The sequence below is a fragment of the Schistocerca serialis genome, chromosome 5, assembly GCF_023864345.2.
Source record: "Schistocerca serialis cubense isolate TAMUIC-IGC-003099 chromosome 5, iqSchSeri2.2, whole genome shotgun sequence".
In the NCBI taxonomy this organism is placed as follows: domain Eukaryota; kingdom Metazoa; phylum Arthropoda; class Insecta; order Orthoptera; family Acrididae; genus Schistocerca; species Schistocerca serialis.
The window spans coordinates 448,206,531-448,233,437 of NC_064642.1; the positions used below are offsets into that span (position 1 = coordinate 448,206,531).

General features: G+C 38.1%; 1 protein-coding gene across 1 annotated transcript in view; it reads right to left on the bottom strand.

Moving 5' to 3' along the window:
* Window positions 1-2,394: 2,394 nt before the first annotated feature.
* Window positions 2,395-26,907, bottom strand: part of LOC126480783 (protein jagged-1b) — a 580,451-nt gene continuing 555,938 nt past the window's right edge. Inside the window, exons 8-19 of the mRNA XM_050104094.1 lie at window positions 15,716-15,829; window positions 14,922-15,134; window positions 14,512-14,639; window positions 14,173-14,323; window positions 13,225-13,371; window positions 13,024-13,137; window positions 12,672-12,899; window positions 12,127-12,471; window positions 11,466-11,665; window positions 8,113-8,460; window positions 6,539-6,701; window positions 2,395-6,069 (exon numbers count right to left, since the gene is read on the bottom strand). Of these exons, the coding sequence (XP_049960051.1) occupies window positions 5,369-6,069; window positions 6,539-6,701; window positions 8,113-8,460; window positions 11,466-11,665; window positions 12,127-12,471; window positions 12,672-12,899; window positions 13,024-13,137; window positions 13,225-13,371; window positions 14,173-14,323; window positions 14,512-14,639; window positions 14,922-15,134; window positions 15,716-15,829 (2,852 nt within the window). The 3' untranslated portion in view covers window positions 2,395-5,368. The remainder of the gene's footprint in view (window positions 6,070-6,538; window positions 6,702-8,112; window positions 8,461-11,465; window positions 11,666-12,126; window positions 12,472-12,671; window positions 12,900-13,023; window positions 13,138-13,224; window positions 13,372-14,172; window positions 14,324-14,511; window positions 14,640-14,921; window positions 15,135-15,715; window positions 15,830-26,907) is intronic.

The window sequence follows — 26,907 nt, forward strand, 5'->3', positions numbered from 1 at the left end:
TTTTCTGAGGTACTGGAAAGCATTACATACAGACTTTGTAACTATCTGAGATCGTATTTCTCAGGTTTCTTGGACATTAATTTAGTGAACCTGTATCCTGTTTTGTACAGTGATAGTTGCTTGCCTGTGGTTATATTTTCTCCAGTGTGTAAGAATGAATGCTGCTTTCCATGAAATTTCCTGATATTTCAGACACAAGAGCAAATTTGTTGCCTGGCAGGTATTCGGCTCAGGTCAATTTTTCATTGAAACAAAAAAATCTGAGGAGCTCCTGAAATCTGTTCCTTGGCATAATGTCCTTAATGAAAGTAGGCCCACAAGAAGATGACCAGAGGTTATCTGCAGTCATACCTTTTGTACAAATGACACTCTGAGCATTATGACAGCTATCAGTTGTTCCATTTACTCATTATTTTTAATACCTTTCAAGCATTTAATTTAGTATATTTGTTCATGAGAGTTAGCATTGCTTAGTGAAAAATAAGACAGAAAGCACTGATGACAAAATTGTCTACACATTGGCAAGTGTAAGTAATGGGACATCATCTCTCCTTTAAAGTGTTCACGTTCAACCATCCAGAAGATGAAAAATTGGCTTTATCCCACTAGGTTCATCCGCTAGTGATGATCTTTGTAGAGGCCTTCAGCTGGGCCTGCTGTGATGGGTGAGGTGCTTTATTGACTTGCTGGTAGATCAACAGCTGAATCCTCCTCCACCAATCCCTCCTCCTTCACAATGTCTTCAGTTTCATCTTCACTTGTCTCTGATACAAAATCCTCGCCTTCATCAGTGGTTGATTTCCAGTTCAGTCATGGAATTCTGTAGGAAACATAACATTTCTTCATCAGAAAGTTCACACTAAAGTGATGTATTTGAAAATGTCTTTCATGGACAAAAAATATAACCAGGATATGATTTAAACTGTGGCAGATTGGAAAGTGCACTTGCCAGTAGTGTCACCCTTTCTACGCAACTATCAAATAGGTTCCAAGTTAAAAGAATTTCAATTCTTTTTGCTAATACTAGAGGAGAATAATTGTAAACACTGCTTTTCTGAAAATGACCAGCATAATTCTTCACTGCAGGTTGTAGTGGAGCATTTCACATGAAAATGGCATTTTGGTCTTCATGCTGATTTCCATTCCTGATTAATTTAAAACAGTTTTTATAGTTGTCCACTGTAGTGGTAATAATCTTACCTGAATTATTTGCTGAATTCTCAGTTTACTTATTTTACCACAACAGTTCATAAATGCAACAGAACAGTGTAACAGATCTCTTAACAATACTGTGTTGGACAACAAAAATTCGTGCAAAGGCATATTATTAGGAACCTTCTCTCTAGTGTTTAATGTCTCATTTATGATGAGATCATTGTAGACATGATCAGTTGTACAAAAAGAAGGAATGTGGGTGTATCTTTCCAACACGACCATTGGGAAATGATGCTAGGTTAGCACTAAAACGCTATACCTGGGTTGGAATTTACACCCTACTCCTTTCTAAAGTGAGTCCAATACCTTAAACATTGTAATGCTTTTGCTTGGTCATATGGTGATGATGTCAATGGGAAATCTTTATATAGAACATCTTGCATGATTGGCATCATCTGCCACAGCTGAATGATGTCTGTTGATAAATCATATGCACTCACAGGCCCTCTTATGACATTCCACTAAAGATCTTACACATTCGGTGGAACAGTCCACCACCATAATGCCCCCAAATGTGATCAAACAACTTGATGACAGTTTTATGTACACATTGGCAGCCTAAGGAAAATTGTATGTCAGAATTTCACTCTTACTTCTGCATTGTCATGGAACGGTATTCCTAAAAAATGTATCCAGTAAGACAAATATTCTCTGGAAACTAAACTGATCAAGTGAAAGTACTATGTGGCATTATGAAATCATATTATCCTTATGTTAATATTTGCAGCAAGGTGTACTCCTGATTTGATAGGTATTTTATCATTTTACAGTATTTTGTTTATTTACTCATCTGTATATTATGAAAATTAACATGTGAATTAGTTTCTGCTTAAGAGCTTGTTGATTCTTGATTTTGAAGTAGATTATGAATTTTCATGGGTGTCTTGTCTGTTCAGGAGAAAACAGTATATATTGCCAATTATTGTATTGTTGTTAATATAATTGGGAAAGAATCGGCTCTCTTTGTAATTCACTTGGTTAAATTTAGCATGAATAGTGTTAAGCAATATAGTAATAGTTTTTTGTTTGTACAGTGTACGTATCAAGTTTCTATGATCTGCATGTGTTTTGTTAATGTACATCTTGACTTGTTCCAAATCCTTGAATGTCTCCTTCTGTATAGGCTCTGTGGAATATGATGGATAAATGAATCAATGAATGAATATTAGGTACAATTAGTTATTTGCAATAACAGCATATGTTCAACATCTTTATTCATCTGACATTCAAAAGCAGATCATCTACAACACTCAGGTGTTACACATATTAATGAGCAGTATTCATTTAGAGTTTTTTGGACACATCTTTGTAGCAACTAAAATTTAACAGGTCTATTAAATATACAGCACAAACTTGACAATCATGCTCAGTTATAATTTATGACATATTTATGAATGATATCCAGTCTCCCTGAAAGCCTTTATTAAGAGCAATAAAATCATGACTGTGCTTCATTTTAAACTTACAGAAGAAAACTGTTGAAAGGATAATAGAGTGGCTCAAAATATTAACCTTACATTGTCCTTGTCTTTCTGTATTACCAGATGACCTTTCTAAGGTTTAGAATGTCCCTACTTATTGTGTATCATGTCTAAAGTATATCTATGTTATTCAATAATTTAGTGTGTCATTACATCCTCTCATCTGCTCTAGTAAACAACAATGGCAAGCTTTGGTCAGTCATTCACACATGCTTTTGTTTTTCTCAGTGGAATCTGTTCTTCAGTCAATCAACAGATTAATGTATTTACAGGCTGTAGAGATATTATCAAAATATGTGTTAATGTATAAATATGCATTACACATATTGTACTACAAACATGCTCACACTCTTGCTCATTTTCATATACACAGAAACATGCGAATAATACAGGCAATCTTAAAAATATAGTGTAAATATATTTAAGTTATAAATCTGCCTTTTCCCTTCATTTTCTTTCTGTACTTATGTGGAACAACTATTCTGGAGCAGTGCTCAAAAGGCAGTACTGCTGTATGAAATGACATGTGTAGTAATGTACAAATATTCTTATTTATAAATTTTAAAAATAAATGAAAGCCATAATACAAAAGGCACAGTGCTTAGGCACTTTTTCCATCACTGTGGAATGGAACAGGTTTGAAAGCTTATGTGACTGAATAAATGTTCTATACTAAAATATACAGGTACATTACTGCAATATATTTCTAAGAAATTTACAATATACAAATCACAACCTTCTATTTTTAAACATTTAAACTGTTCACTAAGTACACTCATGTCACAGAGTCATCCAGGCAGGCATGAAACATGCATGTTCCTGTGCCTCACGACAGTACTGCATAAATCATGCCTGCTTTTGTATATCTGTAAACAATTCCATATGAATTATTTAGCAGTGTATAAATAGTAATTACTTCATATACATTATAAACATCAGTTTCAATAAATGTATGTTATGTACATCTATATCTACAGGCTGGAAAATATTATGCTAACATTTTCACAGAAAAACATTTTAATAATGATCACAGAATTCAATGTGAGTTTTTTTAAAAGGAGGATGATTAAAGAACCAGGTAAGTTGTTATAAAAAATTAAATTTCAAATATTGTTAACAGCAAATGATAAAAGGAGAGAAAATCATAGTTGAAGTAGCAGAGCCATAAATTAAAATGAGTTATTGTTTCATTATTAAAATAAAAACTTGACAGAACATGTGGAATTTGACATTAATGAAATTCAAAATATAGTACAATTATTCCATTTTTAAGTGCTGATCAAATCCTTATACATTACAGTTTTATTGTTTTCCTGATATAATATAAACTCAAATGTCTTATGACAAATACAAAACAAATTTGGTTTCAGTAGTATGAAGACACAGTATTGTCAGTGTTAGCTACACTGTTTTTTTACAATGAAATATTTCAAGTGAGTACTATAACATTTCCAGACTACAATGAGTTAACTTAATACGGATGTTTTCAAGAAGTACACTACAGGCCTTATCTATAAAGGAACACAGACTGCACAAAAGTTCTGTATTTATTAATATGAGATTTTCTGTTAAACTTATATGTGTAATGTTTGTGCAAGAATTGTGAGGCACTTTCTGGTGTACTGATGCCATGTGCATAAATTCAATCATTTTACAAGTTACAAAAATTTGTGGTAGTATTGTAAGTTATTTAACAGTGTGCAGGTAAATGCTGTTGCAGGACAATTCAAACTGATACATCTGTTGTATAGCTTATTTTCGAATGGGAATACTATTTCTATTTATGCTAAAGATGATTTTTTAAAGAAACTTAACTTTTGACAAAAACATTAGAAGCATAGTCATGGTGTGCAAGAAGTATATTTACCATACATCTGAAGAAAGTTAAAACAGTGCAAACTATTCTACATTATTTTTATTCCATGGTACTTTTAACATAAAGAAATTTGAATAGCTACTCAACATCAACGCTTTTTTGTTGCCAGGAAATTTGATAGTGAAGCTTAAACATGAACAACACAGAAGCACAGTTAACTTAGTTAAAGAAAACAAAAATTTAAAAAAAACAATAAAATTTGTTTGGGCAGTCAGCAATGTATCTACAATGTCCAACTGAGTATCAAACTACAGCAAAAAACTAATTCATAGCACATGTTTCTTTTGAACAAATTGTTAAATCTCTATCTTTGATCCACCTCCTCCATTCTAACCTTATAATTCCTCTTGTGCAAAATTTTCATCCACGTCTGAAAGGCCTTGAAAACTATGTCACCTACATCAGACTGTTCTTAATTTTAATACTGTTTCTCATGACACAGTCTTTAACATATTACTATTCTATACACATGACAGTCAACTTTTTTTTCCCCTGTTCAGTTCCATATTTACACCTTCTGAACAATCAGCAATTATCAGTTCAGATGCAAAACAGTAAAATATTGCCTTTCTTTTTGCATCTCCACTCACCAATTGTTCCTCATTAACAATATTATGATATACAGGAGAATGTATAAGTCTGTTACAAACAAGTCAGCATTGCACTTATTCCCAATGCACAAAATAAGCTGTCAATTTATTGGATTCAGTTTTATTTTTATCACCGTGTTTTTGTTAAGCTTTAAACCCACATGTACATTCTACGACACCAATCCTTCTGCGACAGAACACTGATCCTACACAATCACTGTTAACACATCACCACTCCTGTCAATCTGTGAAGAATGCAACGTCCTCTGGACTGGTGGCTGTGTCTTGAGGTTTATAATCCTTTTGGCAAAGTCTTTGTGTGTGCCTACATCATCAAAAGTTGCTGCAGTGTTTTTCCGTACATCTGGGTTCTGGGCTTTGTATAATAAGATCTGGCTATTGCGATGTGTTGAAGCAGATCTTGGTGTTCGCTGTAATTGTTCACTTTGGCCAGCTGAGGCTGCTGAAGAGCTTCCAGCTTTACCAGGTGAAGCCATTTCTGTAGCATCGGTATCAGAAACCATTTCAAGTGCCTCTGATGGACCATCAGATGACACTAGTGTTGCTGCAGAAAGTGGACGTACAACACTGATGCGTGGGGGTAGATCCAGTGTGTTTCCATCACCAGTACTGCTCACAGTTCCTGCTGCCTTCCCCTCATCCTTAAGCGGATTTGCATATCTTCTTAAATTTTCCTCATTTTGGAGATTGTTAGATTTTTCATCATCATGATGGCTGTGATGATGAAGGTGGTGACATGAGGATCCATTGCCCATAACACCACCATTGTTCCCTGCTCCTGACTGGCGGCGACGCAGTAAGTGGTGCCAATAAAAAAAACCAGCAACTCCCGCAAAACACAGGATGGCGAAAATAACACAGATTAGAGCAATCATGTATCCATTACCTGTTGGAAAATGGAAGATATATTAATGTTACATTTTCATGTAAACGACATAATACACAAATGCTTTTCTTTGTTATATTAAATGACATTAAAAGTTAAATTACATATATAAAGTTTCGCTTTACTGAAAATAAATTGGAAATAAATGGGTACAACTTTCACACAAATTGCCTGATACCAGTTTTAGTGAAATTATTCATATACTTTCAGTGTTTTTATGTGTAACGGTCTGAATGCTGGAAGATGTGTAGCTGATGAAAATCAAAACAGGAGAGTGCAGCTGTGTTTTCAAAGAAAGAATTTTTAAATTAGAATAACACCTGCTACTCTCAATTGAGCAATTACTAAGCTGAACAAAATTACTTCCTCAGAGGTGAGACATTGTGTAATGGCATTCTGAAAGATTGAAGTTGTTCGGAAAAAAAAAGAAAAATACAGAAACATATACTGTAACTTTGAGAATACATACCAGGTTTTTCTTCACTCACTAATGCTGTTTCAACCTTCACCTCAACTATTGATGTCAGAGCTGAGAGGTTGGTCTGTTTGCGGCTTATTAGCTCACCCAAGACTCTTATTCCTTCAGTTACTGCTCGATTCTCTTCAATGCCTGAGTAAGGTGAAGGTGATGACTAAAGAAAAGAAGAGAGAAAAACAATTTGGTTAGTGTTGTAGGTACCTATTAACAACAAAATAAAACAAAAAGCAAATAGAACAACAAAATGAAAGGCTATGATACACACAAAATATTTGTTATAGGCTTAGATAGTTGCCTTAATAGGATATGAGACATTGTATATTGACTGAGCAATGGTATTATGTCACACTATGAAACTACAAGTTGACGGATTCTTCTACCATTGCTTGGTGAAATATTCATAACTGAAAATATTTATCTTCCAAACTGGCTGTCCTGGAAATTGAATTTCAGTATCCGTATACAAACATTAGTGGACATGTGAATAAAAATGTAAGAATATACATAACTCGAACAGGCTCTAATTCCAATTGAAATGTAACAGACAAGTAAATGAAGCTCAGTGTACCCTAAGGCTGGGAAGAGATGTCTAAATGAGATAATCCTGTACAACCGATATATTTTTAATCCGATATCACCTGTTCAAACTATGTATTTTATGACAAAAGTTGAACTCTCTGCACATTTCATTTGACTCTAAACGTTATTAACACTCACTCAAACCTTTTTTTATATGCAGTTCATACATTAGAGACTTTTTTTACTTTTTGTTTTGTTGGTGAGAATCAGAGGAGAGTTCTTATAATAATCAAATGAAGTATCTCTATAAGAAGATGGATGTGCCTCTAGAGGGGGGGGATAAAAAGTTATGATCAAAAGAAAAAAAAGAAAATTAGGCACATTATAAAGAGGGTGAAATAATTGTGTATTTAGGGTCTTAGTGAGGAGATGGTATATGACACGTATTGACATCATAAACGTTTACTCACAGTAATAGTCTGTCCTGATTCAAGAATATAGTAATGCATTTATAAGGAAGGTGATTCCACTTACAGCATGCATAAAGATCTATTTTTAATGGAATTAGATCCAGGACAGATGTTGTGAATCATCTGTTTAAGGCAAATGAGGCTAGCGCTAAAGACAGTTGAATAAAGGAAAAAATTAATGTAGCTGGTGCAGTAGTGCTGCTTCACACAAAATAATGCTTGTGAGGAAGCACTTACTATTCAATACTACACAGTTACAATTATAATACAAACTTAAAGCACAGAATGACACAAGGAAAAGAAGAAAAATGCAGTTTCAGGCTGCTTGAACAGGAATTTAGTAGAGAAAATTTTTAAAAATAACTTTAACTACATGCCAATTTCATAATTTCTTCTCATCAGTTTTCATGAAAGACAATTATTGTTGCACATAACAGCTTGCTGCTAGCTATAATTTGTCAAAATTATGTATTAAACATTTATAGATTAATTTCCAGTAAAAACTGAATCATAAATGAAAAGTTTCCAATATTACAGGTGTGACAATTCTTTTTCAAAATTGAGCAATAGACTCACCAAAGTGACCTCAATTGTGTCATTGTATCCCTGTTTGAGGTCACAAAGTAGAACAAGTTGTGGTGTGGAATGTGCAGCTGTAATTGTAGCAGCATGACCAGCAGCCAGTAGTCGTCGTAAATCACAACACAGCCCTTCCACTGTAACCCCCTGAGGCAGCTGTGATCGATCCAATAGCAGAGTCAGCCGGGCACATGTGTTACTTAGTACTGCTTGATTGGGCCAGCATCCTGGTGGTGCTGGCAGCGATGGTGGACCAACACGTTTTCCGCTTTCCAAATTGCGGCATTCACCCCATGGGGCACATGGAGGAGTTAAACATGCCTCTCGTGGTGTAGGAACACAAACCTACGAAAATATTAATCTAATGTTATTATTTTTGTTAAGTAAGGATGGTTTTACAGTATGAAAAAAATTTTAGAAAACAGGTGTCTCATTTTGATTGACATATAGACTGGTTACAATATTTCATTTCTACTTTAAAATGCTTATAGTGTAAGTTAATGATATCATGAACACACTGCATACATATAGCAGTTTAGTTACATGCCTCCTCTCATATGGTATACACAATCATTTAAAGAATTGTGTAAAAAATTGGGTATCTTTACAATGAGTACATCTACAAATCTGTTGTGTATATCATAGAAAACATTACTAAATATTATACTAATAGTTCTATACGTAATCCTGGGACAAAAGACAGTTTGGAATCACAGTTACCATGGAGAAGTAAACAAAAGACTTAAAAGAGCATTTTCTATCAGGGAATAAAATTGTATAATAAATTGCCCAAGGAGATGAAAAACTGTGAAAATACATCCCCCAATGAAGCCAATTAAAACATTATTCATAAAGAATGCATATTACACAGTCAAAGATTACACAGAGTAGTACCTAATAATGAAATGGGATAACTAGAACATCTTGCCACATTACAGAACTGTAATGCTTTTGCAAGAAAATCATATCATGAAATCTATAGTCTCTTTCTTCCCATTTATCAGTGTTTCTTATTTCAGAATGACCAGTTTCAGGTGATATTTCCCATCTCCAGACTTGTTAAACAACAAAATAAATAACTACTGGGCTCTAATCCTATGTTTACAAAGCTTACAAAGCATTTTATAGTATTTAAGCTTCGTAAACACAGGATTGAATCCAATTGTAATTTATTTTGTTGTTTAACAGGTCTTACATGGGTGACTTTGCCAAAACCAGTCATTTTGAAATAAAAAACAGCAACTGACAGTCAGAAAAATAATTGTATTTTGTACAGACAGGATCACAGATCATTCCCTGTGACAAATATGTCCCGTTTTGATAAAAATCTTTAGTACATGAAAATAATGTCTTGTCATTCTCCTGAGTTCAATATCTCATGCATCATGGGGGTGCTGACTCAGTTTTTGAGTTGGACCAGGGGGAAAACGTGGAGATGTGCATGGGGAATACCGGAATGTTTATGGGCATGGAGTTAATGCAGGGGCATATTTTCATAAAGCATACTTATATACAGGGTGTAAGTAAAGGGAACACTTTCAATTATTTTTTACACAAAGACAAAACACTGTGCAGATGTCATACATATTGCATTTTGAAAAGAAACTCTGAAAGTTTTCTTTACAAACATTTGATATTCGAACCATGAGTGACCCAGCAGATGTCAGCATGGTAATCGAATTCTTGCCATACCCGACCCAGCATGACATCATCGACAGTGGCAGTCACTTCCCATATTCTCTCCCCGAACTCTGCTTCATCACATGGTAGAGGCGGTACATACACCAGATCTTTAATGTGTCCCCACAGAAAAAAAGTCACACAAAGTGAGATATGGTGATCGGGGAGGCCATTTCATGAAACAGCTGTCCTCTTCTGTAGCATGGTCAAACTCGCCATGTTTGTGACTAGTGATGACTATCGGCAAATTACCAAACTACGCTGTGGCAGTATAAATGAAGAAAACACTTTCAGGGTTTCTCTTCAAAATGACGTATATATGATACCTGTACAATGTTTGGTTCTTGTGCAATAAATAATTGGAAGTGTTCCCGGACTTTATGTACACCCTGTACACTGTGTCTATGAATATTTTTGGAGCAAATTATTTTCATTCTTTTATGATGAAAAATCAAATGGCATCATAAGATCAGCCCTGGATGAACGACTAAAAAAATAAATAAATAATTCCAGTCCAAGATGCCAGAAATGGCAGTCGTGTATGCTTGAGGTAAGAGTCTTTTTGTTGTACCTGTCTGAAACTCAATGTGTCATCTTTATGGTGAGTAGCAATCTATCCTTTTGCTAATAATGGTGTATAAATAAAAACTGTACCACTGTGTTATCCTTCAATCATCTGCAGCATAGTGGTTGGCTGTCCTGAGTTTTATTTATTATTTTCAGCCTAGAATTCATTATTGTAAGCAATTTTCAAATGATGGTGGTCATAACATTAGTTTGTGGTACAAAATTGTATCATGATTGTGAAGGAAAAAATGAAAAATAAAATATTCTGTGCTGCTGGAAAAGTAAACGCTTAATACCTACAAGAGGACTGTCACAAAGGAAACTTCGAATACTCGAACTACAAGGATGGATATTGGATTACTTATGATACAGCACAAACGATCCAAACAATTAAGACAATACATCACTTATTTTCCTTCTGTAATTTCTATTAATATATAATGTGTTAAAGGTCAGTCATGAGCCATGTTTTGAGGATGACACAAATTGAGAGCTAATAAGAATTGTGAGTTACAGCAATAGTAGAGTAGTTAAATAAATACAGACTTATGGAACATAACTCATATTCAGTATCATGTTGTAGTAAAGTAATATGAATCAATGTGTTGTAACTACAGCAGACTTGGAGGAACCATACAGGTAACTGTGAATGGCAATCCAGTTGAATTTAGCCATAACACTGAACAAGAAAGTACAGAGTATGATGACACTCAAAGGTCATGAACAAAGTAACTTGAATGTGTTGTACCATTATAATGAGTACAAGAAGTTACTATCAGAGAACCATGGTACTTGTTACGTACAGATAGTTGTTGGAGTACAGATAAAATAAACAGCAATGAACATTTGGAAAGTACTATGATGAACTGAACCGCAGAGTAACAAAAATACATGAAGTGATAATAACCTTTATGTTCTATAGACAACTATTATGCTTGCGTGTGGTTGGCTGAGGCATGAAGAACAGCAAAATAATGTAACATGGTTATTAATACAAGAGAATGAGGCACAGCCCATGATTTGTACATCTAAGTTAGTTCTTCTCAGCAACAGTATACAGACAAATTTCATAAATAATAAGTTTTTTTAAGTGAGCCACATACCTGATTTGACTGACAAATAACAGCTCCGTGTGTTAAGTTGGGCTGCCCAAGGCAGTTTCCTAATCCACACCAAATTTGTGTACAAACTGGTCCACTACTGGAGCAAATGCATGTATTGCATTCATCAAGCCATGTCGTATTCCTGGTGTACTTTCGTCCTTCCCATTGACACTCTCCAAGTGCAGAGAGATGATCAGCCACTAAAGAAAGTACACATGTTGTTACAGACAGCATCTACAATAGTCTAGAAGCTTATACTACATGAAATAGTTGTATTTGGGATATAACTGAACAATGTCTGAACATCAGATTCCTGGGACAAACGAGGAGGGAAGTTCCTTGGTGCAGAGGGATTCTGAGATGATGGTCTGAAAATATAGTTCCTCATGGTGCTTGGTCTTTGCAATGATAAGAAATAGAGGCTTTCAGATATTAACATGTGTTGGGTAATTTTGGGGAGAGCTTGAACTAGCACTTACACTAAATATCTGAATCAATCTTGGCAGCACAGCTATAAAAAGACCATGTCTCACATGTATACCTTTTGCTTTACGCAAGGCTGTGTAATTTATTTACAAACAAAAATAATTCCCACAAGTAAGTAAATAAAAATAAAGAATTATATCTAGAAATGACAGTATCTGTTAATAAGTTTACTTACCATGTTCACAGCGCAGTCCAGTACGTTCTGGTGGACAGATGCACCGAAATTCACCAATTCCGTCCACACACGTGCTTCCAAAACTGCATGGGTTTGAAGCACAGTCGTTAACATTAATTCTACAATCAGGTCCAGTGAACCCCTCTGCACATTCACAAAGGAACCAGTTTACTCCATCAACACATTTGCCACCATTGTAACAAGGGGGCGGATGACAGTCATTGATGTCATGTTGACAATGTTTTCCCTCAAAGCCATCCTTGCAGATGCATTTGTATGCATCTCCGGCATTCACACAGGTGGCACCATTCTGGCAAGGATTTGATTTGCATGCACTTGACTTTGCTGTAAATCACCAAAAAACAAAATTTAGAAAAATACTAAAATTTAATTATGTAAAAAATTAATTGAAAACCAAGTACAATTCATTTGTAAAATAATGCTCAACTCTACAATTACCATTTTTGAAGTCTTTGTTATATCAGTGGAATTGTTTATGCCAGCTGTGACACTGACTTAACATGCATGAAGTAATATTTACTCACCAATGTGACATGTTGTCCCTTCCCAGTCTGAGGTGCAGTGACATATATAAGTATCACCAAGATCCTGACAAGTTCCACCATTACGACATGTTGTATGATCACAATGACTGTCCTTTAGGTTGCAGGTTTTGCCCTTCCACCCATCCCTGCAGATGCATTCAAAGTCTGCCATTCGATCTAAACAACTTCCGTTGTTATGACAAGGACTGGGACTACATTCATTCTTATCTGGAATGGTAAATAGTGGCAATCATAAAATATATGTGCTTGTGATGCTGAACACCAGTTAGTCTACAACCTAGTGCTTCTGTGCAAGAACTTTCTACAGGTTTCTAATTAAAATACAACTTACTTCTTTCACAAATGTCTCCTTCCCATCCTTCTTTACAAATACACTGAAAGGAGTTGACTTTATCCACACAAGTGCCACCATTCTGACATGGATTAACTTTGCAGTCATTTATATCTGTTAAAAATGGAGATAACGAGGAATAAAAATGCACACGATAAATGAAATGTGGTATACTGACATATAACATACATATAAACTCACTCTCGTGGCAGTATTTTCCTGTGAATCCAGGATCACAATTGCATTTGAAACCACCTTCTGGAAGACTGACACATACTCCATGGTCACCACAAATTCCTGGGCTGGTAGAAGATGCATTTCCAGTTTGCACCATGCAGCTGTCGACAGCTGTAACATACAAATTTTTATTGTTGAACATGTAGTTTTATTGTATGATGTTCTAAGCAAAGAAGAATGGTGGCTAGTTAGTCTAATGTGCCACAACCAATTTCATGTACTAAATATGTATCAATGAATGCCCAGAAACTGATGACCATATAGTGTAGTTGAGGTATAAAAGTAAAAATTGTATTGAGAAAACTAGTATACCAGTACAGATAATTTTTAACCACTTACACAATGCAAAATATAATACAACTTTTAATGGTGCGAACATGGGCAATTATAGGTAATGAGATTCTAACAGGGGCTCAAACTTTTAAAGCGTTCAGAGTGGCTCTTTCAGAACCTCGGGCAACATTCTTTTTGGTATATTTGTTACTGGCTTTAGCTCATTTCTCTTCACAGCAGGGAGCCACCAGACTCCCTGCTGCCTCTTCAATAACACCAGAGCTGTAGTACATGCATGGGCAATAGATGTGGAACACCTGTTTCAAATTATCTTGTACACTGGGATAAACAGCAAAGATAATGTTTATTTTAAGGGTTGTGCTGATAATTATAAAGACCTTTATATTGTAGAAATCACTTAATCAACAGGACAGTTAATGCAGTTCCAGTACTAAATTACGAAGTGTGACATGTTACACAGAGAGCAAATTATGCATTTGATATAGCTGGTGTCGGAGGCTGCTATTTCTTAGGAATTTTTTTTTTTTAAGTGTATAACAAAACATAGTTAAGTAAAAGTTACTAATAGCAAAAAATTACTAATAAATGGTATGAGAGGTGTTAAAATGTGGTACTTACTGTTGCAAGGAGGATTGTTACACTGTATTCTAGGTGTACTGCAGTTTTTTCCTTCCCAGTTCTCAGGACAATGGCAATAGTAATCCGCTTGAGTATTGAAACACGGGGCAGAATTTTGGCAAGGGTTTGGCGTGCAGTGAGCTGGTTGAATCTGAAAATTACAATTTTATTTGTATTCTCTCCAGAAGCATAAGATTTGCTACACAAAAGTAGTTTACATGAGGCACATTGAATAATGTCGGTTTTGTTCCATCAAGTTACAGAAAGATAATCTGTCAAATGAATTGTAATAAGGAGCACAAGACCATTTAGTAACTTCACGGTTGCTACTGCACCTACCTCACACTGATCTCCAGTGTAGCCAACAGGGCAAATGCAGCGATACCCATTCACCTGGTCTGAGCATTCTCCACCATTTTTACAAGGATTACTCTCACATTCATTGATGTTTGTGTGGCAATCACGTCCTGTGAAATAATAATTACAATAGAAAATACATCCTCTCAATATATTTACTTGCTAGAGGAAAAAAAAGAGTAAATAATTAACACAAAAGAATAAAGGTTATAAATAGAAATTCAAATGTTTTTGGCATCTTAATTGCTCGTCAAAATGCAGATTCTGTGTTGAAGAGATAGACTGTTGTAACAAGGAAACAAATTCTTATTAATGAATCTTGACCCCTTACACTGCTTCTTTCTTATTTTCCGTTATTAAATCATGCTAACTTAATGTTGTGAATGATTTACCTGTAAAGCCTGGCTGGCAGGCACAGTGGTAGTCATTGACAAGATCTATACAAGTTGCTCCATGTTGACACTGGCCGACACAGTCATTAATGTTTAAGTCACAGTTTTGTCCTTCCCATCCTTTCCTGCATTTGCAACGATAACTTCCAACAACATTGTGACATGATACAGCATTCTTGCATGGATCAGGGTCCTGTTGGCATTCGTCTGCATCTGTGAACCATATAGGTATCATTCAGTACACTCAACCTTTTGATTCTTCACTTTTTAAGGATCATGTAATTAACTGATAAATTTTAAGTCCACAACTTGTCACTCGATACTTACGGACACCTTTTATATAAAGGCATAGTCAGGAACTTAAGAGCTTATAGCATTGGAAGAATGATTCCTGTGATTTGTCAACATATATTTTAAATACTTACTTACATTACAGAAAGAGTGAACGATAAATAAACATAAGAGTAGACTATCTACTAATAACTCAAAAATTTTAACCTAGTCATGTGTGTGAAAAATACCTTTCCAAAATTTTTCTTATACTATCTTGGCAAAAAAACGTGCATTATCTAGTTCTAAGGAGTTTCCGATTAAAAATTGCTTTATTAATAATAATGTATTACATTTGGTAGGTCTGACTTATGTACTATTGAAACTCTACAAAAATTATAAACGGAGTGGTGGTAGCTTAGTACAGCAATAAACTGCAATACCATAGGATTTTATTTACATACAACTTTTTAAACATAACTATTGTACTTTATAATTACATACAAATATATATGTCAACTCACCAAACTGACATGCATCTCCTTCCCATCCAGGTGGACACAGGCACATGAAACTATTCACCTGGTCAACACATGTTCCACTATTCTGGCATGGTGCTGAGGCACATTCATCTATATCTGCAAGAAAATGAAATAAACTAGATATATCTTTGTTTGACACCTTTCCTTTCTTATACACGTGACAAAAAATTGATAGTTCTGAGTTATTACCTCCGAGGTACAGAGTAGAACAATAAAATCACATAGTTCTTGGTACGATTTATAAAAACACAAGTCCGGAAACGAGGTATCAGTAAGTAAACATGTTACTTAACCATTTCTGTGTTTATGCTCCTTGTGAGAGTAAGTCAGTGGCCTATAATAGTCCAAAGAAAGAGCACACAAAACTGCATAGTATGCTTTTAAATGGCTGGGCCTATTATTTTAAGGAATTGACAGATTGATTCTTCCAAATGATCTCTTAATTCGTTATTATTCATCTTTGGGAGAGTGAAACATGAAACATGGGTTTCGTATAAAACTGGTCATGACACAGTATACTAAATTATGCTGCGCCTTTCGTTACACACCTAATTTCATAAAAAGAAAATTAATAAATTATATTTACCGCATATGCTGTCCATCACTTTCGCGGATGACTTGCACAAAAATTTGTTTTTGGTACCAGAAAAAAAAATCACAATTTTCCGAACGATTTTCGCTGTACTGGTCTTTTTCCCCCTCATAAGACATACATTACTCATCGTCCGTTATCGACGCACTGAAATTGGAGACACGAATTTCCTTCGTTCATTTTGCAGTCGTCCATTGTCGAAACTTTTATGTACTTGTAACGTCGGGTCTTCCTACTTATTGGGAAGCAAAGGCAGCTCCGAAAGCCAATCCAGTTTGAGCCCTTCATCTTTCTACCGACATGGAAGGAAGCTGTGAAGATTTGGTAAGTAGGTAAAGGGTCGAGGAAAAGAAGAGAGGGGAAAAAAGAATAGGAAAGCCGTTTCGTTAGGTAGATAAACTCAGGTTATGGGTACAATAAGAATACAACACCACTGTAAAGAAACGCTTTTTCTTTTCGTTTTAAATTATCATATGTGAAATAATGACAAAGAAGTGTTTCAGTTGGCTTTTCCAGTGATCAAGAAAAATTTATATGCAATAATGCTGATATTTAAATCAAACTATATTGTCTCTCAAATCATGCAGACGGCACTGAAAGGCGCAAGCAACAAACATTTTCGATTGCGTGAGTTTTGAGAACTGCTTAGTTTCAGTATGGAAGTAGAAGCTTTTACAGATGCCTCGACGGCGTAGTAGTACCAACACTGTCTCTATAGACTTGGTGGTTGTTGCATTATATATCCACGAAGGGGTCATAGTATTCACTGAAATTGGTGGCTCTCATAACCAATTGATTTCTTAGGCGAAGAACTCCAAATTTAATACCGTTCTGGCGTATATGGAAAACGTCGCGAACACAGAGCAAAGACGTAGCTTATTTATACGCGAAGAAACTACCGAAAGGTATGGGGAACCGACAGCAGCTTTGAGTTCATGGTAGTCTATCGGCAGTAACACTTTCCAAAAGTCACGTAATTATATTGACAATATACTTTTTAAGAAAAATGGCTCTGAGCACTATGCGGCTTAACTTCTGAGGTCATCAGTCGCCTAGAACTTAAAACTAATTAAACCTAACTAACCTAAGGACATCGCACATATCCATGCCCGAGGCAGGATTCGAACCTGCGACCGTAGCGCCCAGAACCGCACGGCCACTCCGGCCGGCATACTTTTTAAGTGTGTTATTGTAAATACGATTAAATACACGGTATTCGGTTAATGTATTGTTTTGGTAACACAAAAGAAATCGCATAATTTTGTCAGCGATTTTCACTGTAGGCCTACTGGTTTTCTTCTCCCTCATAATGACCCATCGGTTCATCATCAACGCAGCGAAACTGGAAACATGCATTTCCCTTGTTCATTTTGCAGTCGTCCATTGTCGCATCTTTTATATACTGTACTTCTAATCTCTCGTCTACCTGCTTATTGGGAGGCAGCTCTGGAAGACAATACTGTAAAGCCCAGCACCTTTCTGCCGACACGGAGGGGCACTGTTAAAATTAGGGAGCAGGCCTACCTACAGCTTCAGTACATGATATTTTGAAAACACGAAGTCAAGAGTTTCGCAAGTTACACAGGCTATTCAACTGAACAATGCTATTACTTATCGGTGGAAAAAATAGTCAACATTCCAGTGTAGTTAGTTCGATGTAGTGAGACAAAAAAATGGCCCTGAGCACTATGGGACTTAACATCTTAGGTCATCAGTCCCCTAGAACTTAGAACTACTTAAACCTAACTAACCTAAGGACATCACACACATCCATGCCCGAGGCGGGATTCGAACCTGCGACCGTAGCAGTCCCGCGGTTCCGAACTACAGCGCCTAGAACCGCACGGCCACAGCAGCCGGCGTAGTGAGACAGTTTGTAGCTGTTTCGGATCGTTCATAAGATTAACATATCCGATGAAATGCCAGTTCCTACATGTTTGTAAGCAATTATATTTATATATGATAGCTCTGTTAAGAGATTGCATTACGACTAACTTTAACCGATTCACATTATTTCAATGTAGACAGCTTGGTCAAAACAGTAGTCACACTTTAAACATAACACATACTGCACTGATACATTAGCTTTAATTTAGTTTGGATTTGAAATTTATATAGATATAAATTGTGAAATGTCGCAGAAATTTACACCGTTAGTCTTTAATGTGGGCAACAGAGCTTTAAGAATACTGATGTCGCACGTTACTCATTCCCAAAGCAACTTTCGTAGTCTTGGTGTAATACGTATTTTTTCTGTGATCCACTCCCTGTTCTTGTACTTTTTTTATATTTTTATTATTGGCCCGGAATACTTGAGCAGTAGTGTATTCGTCACTCATTATTTAACCCTTTTCAACAAGAAGTATACATTTCAAATCCTGCTAAACACTGGCCAGCGTTTATGGCAAATGGAACTGTCTTGCTTTTAATTAGAACCGCTGACTTCCAGGTACTCCTTTGATGGTTTCGTTCCACGCTTCGCCCATACTAACAAACTAGCGTTCAAAAGCAGTCATCACGTAGAATTCTGCCACCCAATTCTTATAAATGTAAAATAAAGTGAAAGACTCTCTTTAGAACTTCACCGACCTCATATAACTTTTCGATGGCGACGAATCATAGGTAAATAAATAAATAATGACTTCAGTTTATTTGTTTAAATGAAACGAATGCAGTACGACTACTATAAAATGATGTAAAAACAAAGTTGCTGCACAGATGAAGTTGATATGACCGTTCGTGCAACATATACCTCCATAATACAAACAAAATTTCGTTCTACACCTACAGTACATCCACTGGGAAATCGGGTCTGGTAGGCTAGTCACTAGACTGTAATATTAAAGCTCGTTCCTTGAAACTGAATTGTCAAGTGATCGAATCCCGGTCTGAACACGAAATAATTCAGTTCGCCTGTAACCTTGCCTCTGTCACAAGGTTTACATGGGACTACCAAAACCGGATTTCGTAAACCGATTTCCCAATACCACTTCTGAGTGGTCATGTAAACACTTCAAAATCGACTCTGGAAATCTGCTTCTGGTTGCCAGTCTTCCAATTCCGCAGTCGATTTTCTTCCACATGTAAACACAACCGGTTTTGAAACGTGCTTGTGTTGTCAGGTTTCGTCTTATTATTAAAAATTTTTTGGCTAATGTGGACGGAGTGGCTTTTTATATAGTGAGGGATAATTAGAAATATTAGACTGAAGCTGTTTACACCTTGTCTAATTGAAAGGAAATAGCGATTGTGCTGAATGAGTCATAAAGTGTGGCAGCCGTTTTCCAGGAGCTATATTTAACTGGGCTAGCAAATCCGCATCAGACCTAAACATGTAAACACGATAGCGTAAAACGGTTTTTTCCGCAGTTCGGTTTTCGTTTTCTGGAACATGTATCATAAGTAAACGTAGTGAGTGAAGAGTCTACAGGAAAGACTCATAGTTGGGAACGTACATTAAGCAGTGGGGCCCCTTTGGTCGGTAGGATAACGGAGATAGGTTTGGGACACTAAAGTGGCCTCCAATTGAAAGCCTTGCATCAGGGGCATTATTATCATCATCCGCTGTGAAGCGCATGGCAGAGGATACTTCCCATTGCACCTCATAGGGTTTGTTCCCGTTCCATTTGTATACCGGGCTCGTGGAAAGAATGCCTCTTAGCGCGCTGTAGTTAGCCTGATTTTGATTCATAATGAATTTTCTCTCTGCAGCGGAATGTGCGCTGATATGAAACTTCCTGGCAAATAAAATTGTTTGCTGGGCCGGCACTCGAGCGTGGGACCTCTGAATTTCGTTGGCAAGTACTAACGACTTTGTTTTTTTTGGAGAGAGGAGAGGAGGGGGTTACAATCTCGCCTTGTAGCCCTTCTTTCTCTCTCTAAAAGTGCCTTCCATGGTAGCTTCTCACGCTACAGCCTACATTTTGTTTCGGCGTACCGTAAAATACTCATCTTCAGTGAAATAAGCAACCAAGGCTCCTCGACAAACCAAAAAAGAAAAGCTCAGTTTCAAAGTTAAAACATGATACGTCTTCCAAAGCACCCGACTGAACTATCCAAGTACGACTCACGACCCGGCCTCACGGATTTAGTCTTATGTTGTCAACGCATTCCCAAGTGAGCGATACACTTAATGCCTGTTCTAGAAACTTTGTACGTAGACTTTTTGGCGTGTTGGTAAGGCCGGTAATACACTATCAAATTTCTTTGTCAAATATCTTTGTCCAATATCTTTATCAAAGATATTTGATGGTGTAATAGGTAACTTTGTCAAATGTCGTCCAATATTTGATCAAATCTAGGGCCTCGCTGTGGATCAAAGAAGTCGCTTGTCTTCTGTTCACTGCAATGTGACATGTTACCACATGGAGCGCTAGCATCGCTGCATTCTGTCGTCTGTAGTGTTTTTATAAACATTGCCGGTAAATACAATTGGTGTGTGCCGACAACTACAAAATTAATAGAGATGTATGAAGCTGATGAGGCGCTTTACAACGTGAGGCACGCCGAATACAAAAATAGATTACGAAGATTGGAGACCTGACCTAACCTAACCCTCTCCTGTAGCAAGGAATCGGAGTGTTATAGTGAGCCTGTCTTCTGCAGATGTAGCAGTTCTTAAGTGAATATTGTGCTTTGTGATATGAGGATACGCTTCATTGAGCACATACAGAAATGTATGCTCATCCATTCTTAAGTAATTGGTGTACGACTTGACCTCCGCCACTATAAGCTCACGTAACAAGTTCTGTTGAATGCTTTTATCATGTCGCCGTAAAACCCACGGCTTCACCCAGGTATGTTTCCTTTTTTTCCCCCGCTTCTCTTCCGCATGTGCACACAGTGCAATTGTGGTACATGCAACTGCTGCGGTTAATAACAAGTTGTTGTTGTCAGCCATCTTGAACTTTGACGAAAAATATGATGACAGTGTAATGCCCCTTCTAGCGCTACGTCAAAGGTCTTTGTCAAATATATTTGACGGAATATTTGATCACATCTTTGATCAAATCTTTGACAAAGAAATTTGATAGTGTAATACCGGCCTTACGCCTATCCTCTAGCGTCAGCCAGTTCAGATTTTTTCAGGGTTCCCGTTGTTCTCTCCTGTGGTTCAAACCTTTGACAATTCCACGCGCCGATCAAGAACTCTTGGCGCTTTATGCCGAACCTTTCTGCTCCATGCGTTGTTCTGTTTCTGATGGCTCCTGTTTATGCTGTATTATTCATGGATATCAACGCAAAATTTGCCCCAGACTGAGAAATTTTCTATCATACTCTCCTATATTTCCAAGGAACAAAGTGAGTTTCCCTTTTTTCCGTGAAAATTTTGGGGTTCTCGCGCCACTACTGACAGGGGACGTCTGCGGAGACTGGAGAGGCGCAGTGCTGCCGACTTGGATCGGCAAGATGTGAGCGTGCGGAGCGGTGGCAGCGCTGCAGGCGGTGATTCCCCCGACCCCCGGCCCCGGGGCCCGCAGCAACGGACCCACTATCCCTCCTCCGCACGCCCACCAGGCCCCGAACCGCCAAGCCTGTTATTTCCTCCGGACAAGCGAGAGGGTTAAATTAATTGGATTCCGTGGCAGTGGCATGCCCGGTTACCGCCTTCCACTGTGGCTCGCATGCAGGCAGGCCTCGAAGAAAGCGACTTTACTTCCTCCCCACTGAGGAATTCTGCGCTGAGGTTTTCAGACGGCGGAGAAAAGTTACGTCGCAGTTACCGTCGTTGTCTGCTGGCGATAATTAACAGCTGCCATTGTGCATGCTGTCGCTACTCTTGTTTATGTCTGCACCATTCCGGTTTCGGCGGCGGCTTCGCCGTCTGGCTTCCGCCTACAGAAAACGCCTCTGAATATTGCCTTCAAACGTGAGTTACCTGCTCAAAGAGCGCAACAGTGAAGACAGTTTTAATCGCAACCTTTTTTATATAAAGTTAGTATTTTGCGCTTGTGACAATTCGCGCGATATTTTTTTTCTAATTTTTCTGCCACTACAAAACAGACGAATAATATCAAGTGGCGAAATAGAAGATAAGAAATAAGCATATCTAGTACTATGGCAGTATCATTAGAAAGGAAATCTCCGACGAAGGCTCCCCCCCCCCCCCCCACAAGTGGCAGAAACATGAGGGCACTTTATATACATGGCGTAATTCATGCAAAATCCTTTATTTTTTTAATTTTTTTTTGCGTTTTTCCAGCCCAATAGAGGCAGGAAACATCAGCACGAATTTTTGGGATTATAATATTGCTGTAGTCTTCAAAACCCAGTAATAAATTGGCAAAAGAAATAAAAATAACGAAAGTTTTATTTCCCTGAAGAAAGAGGATGTCAACATGCCAATCAGTTTGACATGGTTTTCGGCAATTTTTCAGAGAATTTTTAATTCTGAGTGGTCCTTTTACAAAACACAGGTTTGCTTACTCTGATGAAATGTTTTTTGGCTGTTACATAATGATCTGTGGGACTTTATTTAGCTATAAATACATAAAATTTGTTGAACACTATGGCGTTAAGTGATTGTTATCTGATTCCAACTCAGTTTTTGTTATATGGCCGCCTTCGAAACTGAGTGGTCAGCCTGGCATGGTTGCCATGTGAGGGACACGGGTTCCATTCCCGGTACTGCGAGAGATTTTCCCTTTGTGAGAGGAATGGAACGGAACCCATTCACTTGAATGAGAAGTGGCGGCTCCAAGGTCTACTAACCCGACAACCGCCGTGAGAGCGATGTGCTGACCGCACCCCCCCCCCCCCCCCCGGCCCCTCCCTCTCCACGCCCTCGCCTTACCGCGTTCAAATGACGCCTTCGCCTGAGAATGACACGGCGTTCGGTCGAACCCGATTGGCCCTCTGTGGCCAGAGCGGCTGTCCTTTGTATGTCTTATGCGTCTTCTTATGCACCTCGCTCGTAGATTTACAGTTCGACAATTTTTACATATCTTCCATTGACCGACAAGTAAGTTTTTCATTGAGTTTAGTCGGGATGTTTCACACATTCTTTTGGATAATTCAACAGATTCGAGCTCCACTAACAGCGACGAAAGTTTACGCGTCCTCCCGTATCTAAAGCTCACTAAATTTCTTGTTGTTCATGGTGATGGTGATGATAATGATGATGACATTTGGTTTATGGGGAGCTCAACTGCGTGGTCATCAGCGCCCTTGCGAAGTCCCAGTTTTCACACAATCCAATTTTTTTCACAGTCCAATCTAGCCACTGTCACGAATGACGATGATGATCAAATGATGAGGACAACACAAACACCCAGCCTCCGGGCAGAGAAAATCCCCAACCCGGCCGGGAATCGAACACGGAACCCCGTGTTCCAGAGGCAGCAACGTTAGGCACTAGACCACGAGCTGCGAACCTTGCTGTTCATCTGTATACCGTACTATCCGAATTTTACCAATCATATGCGAGGTTATAGAGACTGGAATTACTATTGCTCAGTGCGAAGACGAGAGAAGTCTGCATCACTCAAAACGCCTGACGTTGAACAAGCAAGAAAGAAAACCCTCAGAAAAGATTTTAAGGCCAGAAAAAAGAAAAGTTGTTTCACGGATACAGGGAAGATCCTCACAGACAAGCAGATACTCAAGACAAGACCGAAAAGTCTAAGGAAACATTACAAGAATAAATGAAAGAGAGTGGATTTCCACTATATGGACGTGTTTAAAGCTGAGACAGAATGAGCTGCGGAAATAAAAAAAAGATGGTATTGGTGAAGGTAAGATCGTTCGAAAGAAAATTTAAAATAAAATTTACAGTTCCTGGAGGCAGAAAAAATTCTTTATTGGTCAAGATCGCAATTTATTATATTTATTGATTACCAGTTTTGGCTGAAACTGTTAGGTATCTTAGATCACAAGATAAGAAAAACATGTTTTCTTCGTACAGTCACAAACTGGTGGAACATTTCATCATAAATTTTGTGCAAGATGCATAGCTCAATCTTATTATACATCTCGATGAAACGTTCATATGAAATCACCCGTAACTGGAAGATTGTGACATCCACTGCGTAAAAACATTATATCAGACATCCTCCACATAGGTAGAGTGAGATCACAATTAAAAGTATATTACCAGAAAGCAATACGTAATTTTCACTCAGTTGTATGACGTACTCACTGTGCAAGTACTGTATTACGTGTTTTCTGGTGACTAAGTGTTAATTGTGGTCTCACCCTGCCCTTGTGGAGATTATCTGATATAATGTTATTACACAGTGGATGCAATGATCTCTTGGTCATGGACGATTTTACATTAATGCTTCATCGAGTGGTATAAGAAGACCGAACTATGAAGCCGGCACAAAATTTAAGACGATGTGTCCAACCGGTTGGTGATTATATTTTTTTATCCTGTGATATGAAGACGGCTAAAAACTTTAGCAGAAACTAGTAATCAATAAAAATAGTATATTGCGATCAAAACGGATAAAATACTTTTTTTCTGAATTCAGTAAATACAAACAATTACAGATCGCGTACCTTCAACTTGACCATGTAAAGGAATAACTTAAAAATAAAGTAGTTGTTCGAACGAAGGTCGATAACATCAACGAATTGCAGGAAACATGATGTAGGAAGTGCAAGGATACCCTGTCAGAAGAAAGGAGAAAGAGCGTCAGTGAAAGAATGCAGAAATTCGGAGAGGAGGCGAAGAAGAAAATGATGACGATGGAGAGGGAAGCCAGTATTAAACTGCGCCCCGCGGCCCACAAAAGTTGAGGGGAAAAATATCCAGTAGGTCGAGGCGGACGCGTGCATTCGGCGCAAGATACCCCCGTGGAGTGTCAGAATTGAGCCGTGGGGTAAGTCGTATGCGGCAGGTCGCGCACGCTGGTTCGGCGGCCAGAGCGGTGCGGTGCGCTGCGCCTGCGCAGGAATGCCGACGCGAGGCGAGGCGAAGCACAGTAATTCCCCATCATCTTGCGGTCCAACTCTCACGAGCGGCTCCTCCACCGGCGGAGGTAGTTCCAGAACAGTAAATCAGCGCAACTAGCAATTACCTGGCCTCTCTTTCATTCTCTCTTCGTCTACACCGGCGCGGCTGGGTTCTTCGTAATTCTGCTCGCCCCTTTGTTTTCCTCCGGCCGTTCCTCACCCGCGCCTTCCTCTGGGGATCTCGATAGGCCCTGGGGCAGCGCTTATCCGCTCGGCTTCATTACCGTCGAGGGGCTGGTAGCCCCTCCCCCGCCCCCCACTTCATTGTTGTAGCAGAAGCTGCGAGGGGAGGACAGGAGGCCTTCAGCCGGCCACTGGGGTCGGCCGGGGCGGGACCGAGTGGGCAGATCTGCGGCAGATAGGCCCCAGCCCCGGCGGACTCTCTCTGCTTGAAGATCACCGCTTTTTCCAGAAAACAGACCGCCTCTCAGGCAATCTCTGGAACGAATTATTCGTTTCATAGTTGTGGCTCGGTGGCTCAGCGGTACAGTCCAGACTACTCACCCAATGGTCTCAGGTTGGATCCCTGGTCAATCATAGGATTTTTATCAGTCATTTATCACTTCCTTTCCTTCTGGGAATGTTTGTAGATGTGAAAATGCCGAGTTGCACCGTGGTTCGGAATCCATGTTAAACTGTTAAGTCCCCCTACAAATGGCTGGGTAAGTCATTTCAAAACTGACAGGTAGGCAATGACATATTCCAACAGGACCACATCTAAAGTGCGCGTCATTTACGACGGCGGCCGAGTTTAGGTTCGTTCTGCGCATCTGACGTCACAAAACTCAGTCAGCCAATGGACAGAGAACGACGATGCCAGAGCTCGATTGCAGTGCAGAGCACGGACGAGTGTCTTCAATTTTAGAAACGTTCAGTCGTAAATAAAGTAATTGAACAAAAGCAATGTCTTCATAGCAGAATTGCTTTTATAGAAAGTTTGGAAAAAGCATTCTTTATACCAATTGCTTCATATTCTATTAATTAATTACGCCAAACAAGCAATAAGCTTGGCGATAGCAATGAAGGGTGTTTGTATCATTCTCACTAACCGCTTTTTCGCACTAAAGAACAGCGGTAATTGTTTATTTCCTATTGTAATTCGACGAAACGTGAGTAATTCATAGTCATACCAACGGTGTTTGTCTGTATTTTGTGTCATATTTTAAAATCCTCCGGGAAGTCTGTTGGATGACGAGCGAAGTTAGCGTAATGGTTAAAGTGTTTGGCTGCTAAGCGGAAGGTTCTGGTTTCAAACCTTGTTCAGTGCTTAATATTTTCTTTATTTAAAAACAATATCGAAGTGGCTTACTTCATGAATTTTATTCGTTTGAATGTAATTTTTTGAAATTTCTAGTGGCAACTAAAATCGACCATACGGAAAGTATACGCTGTGGACTTTTACCTCTGCAAACTCTTCAAAATTTCGTGCAATGGTTTACTACATAAAAATGCTGCACAATAAATTCGTTGACCATCGAAGCAAAATTAAGTCATTTATGGGGGGGTGGGGGAAGGTATCAGCCAAGAAGATGTGTAAAAATCAAATTTTTGGGCCAAATAGTCTTTGTGAAACCGAATGATAAGTGTGTCTGCTCAGGCGAGCAGTGCAGCGATGACAAAATGCGGG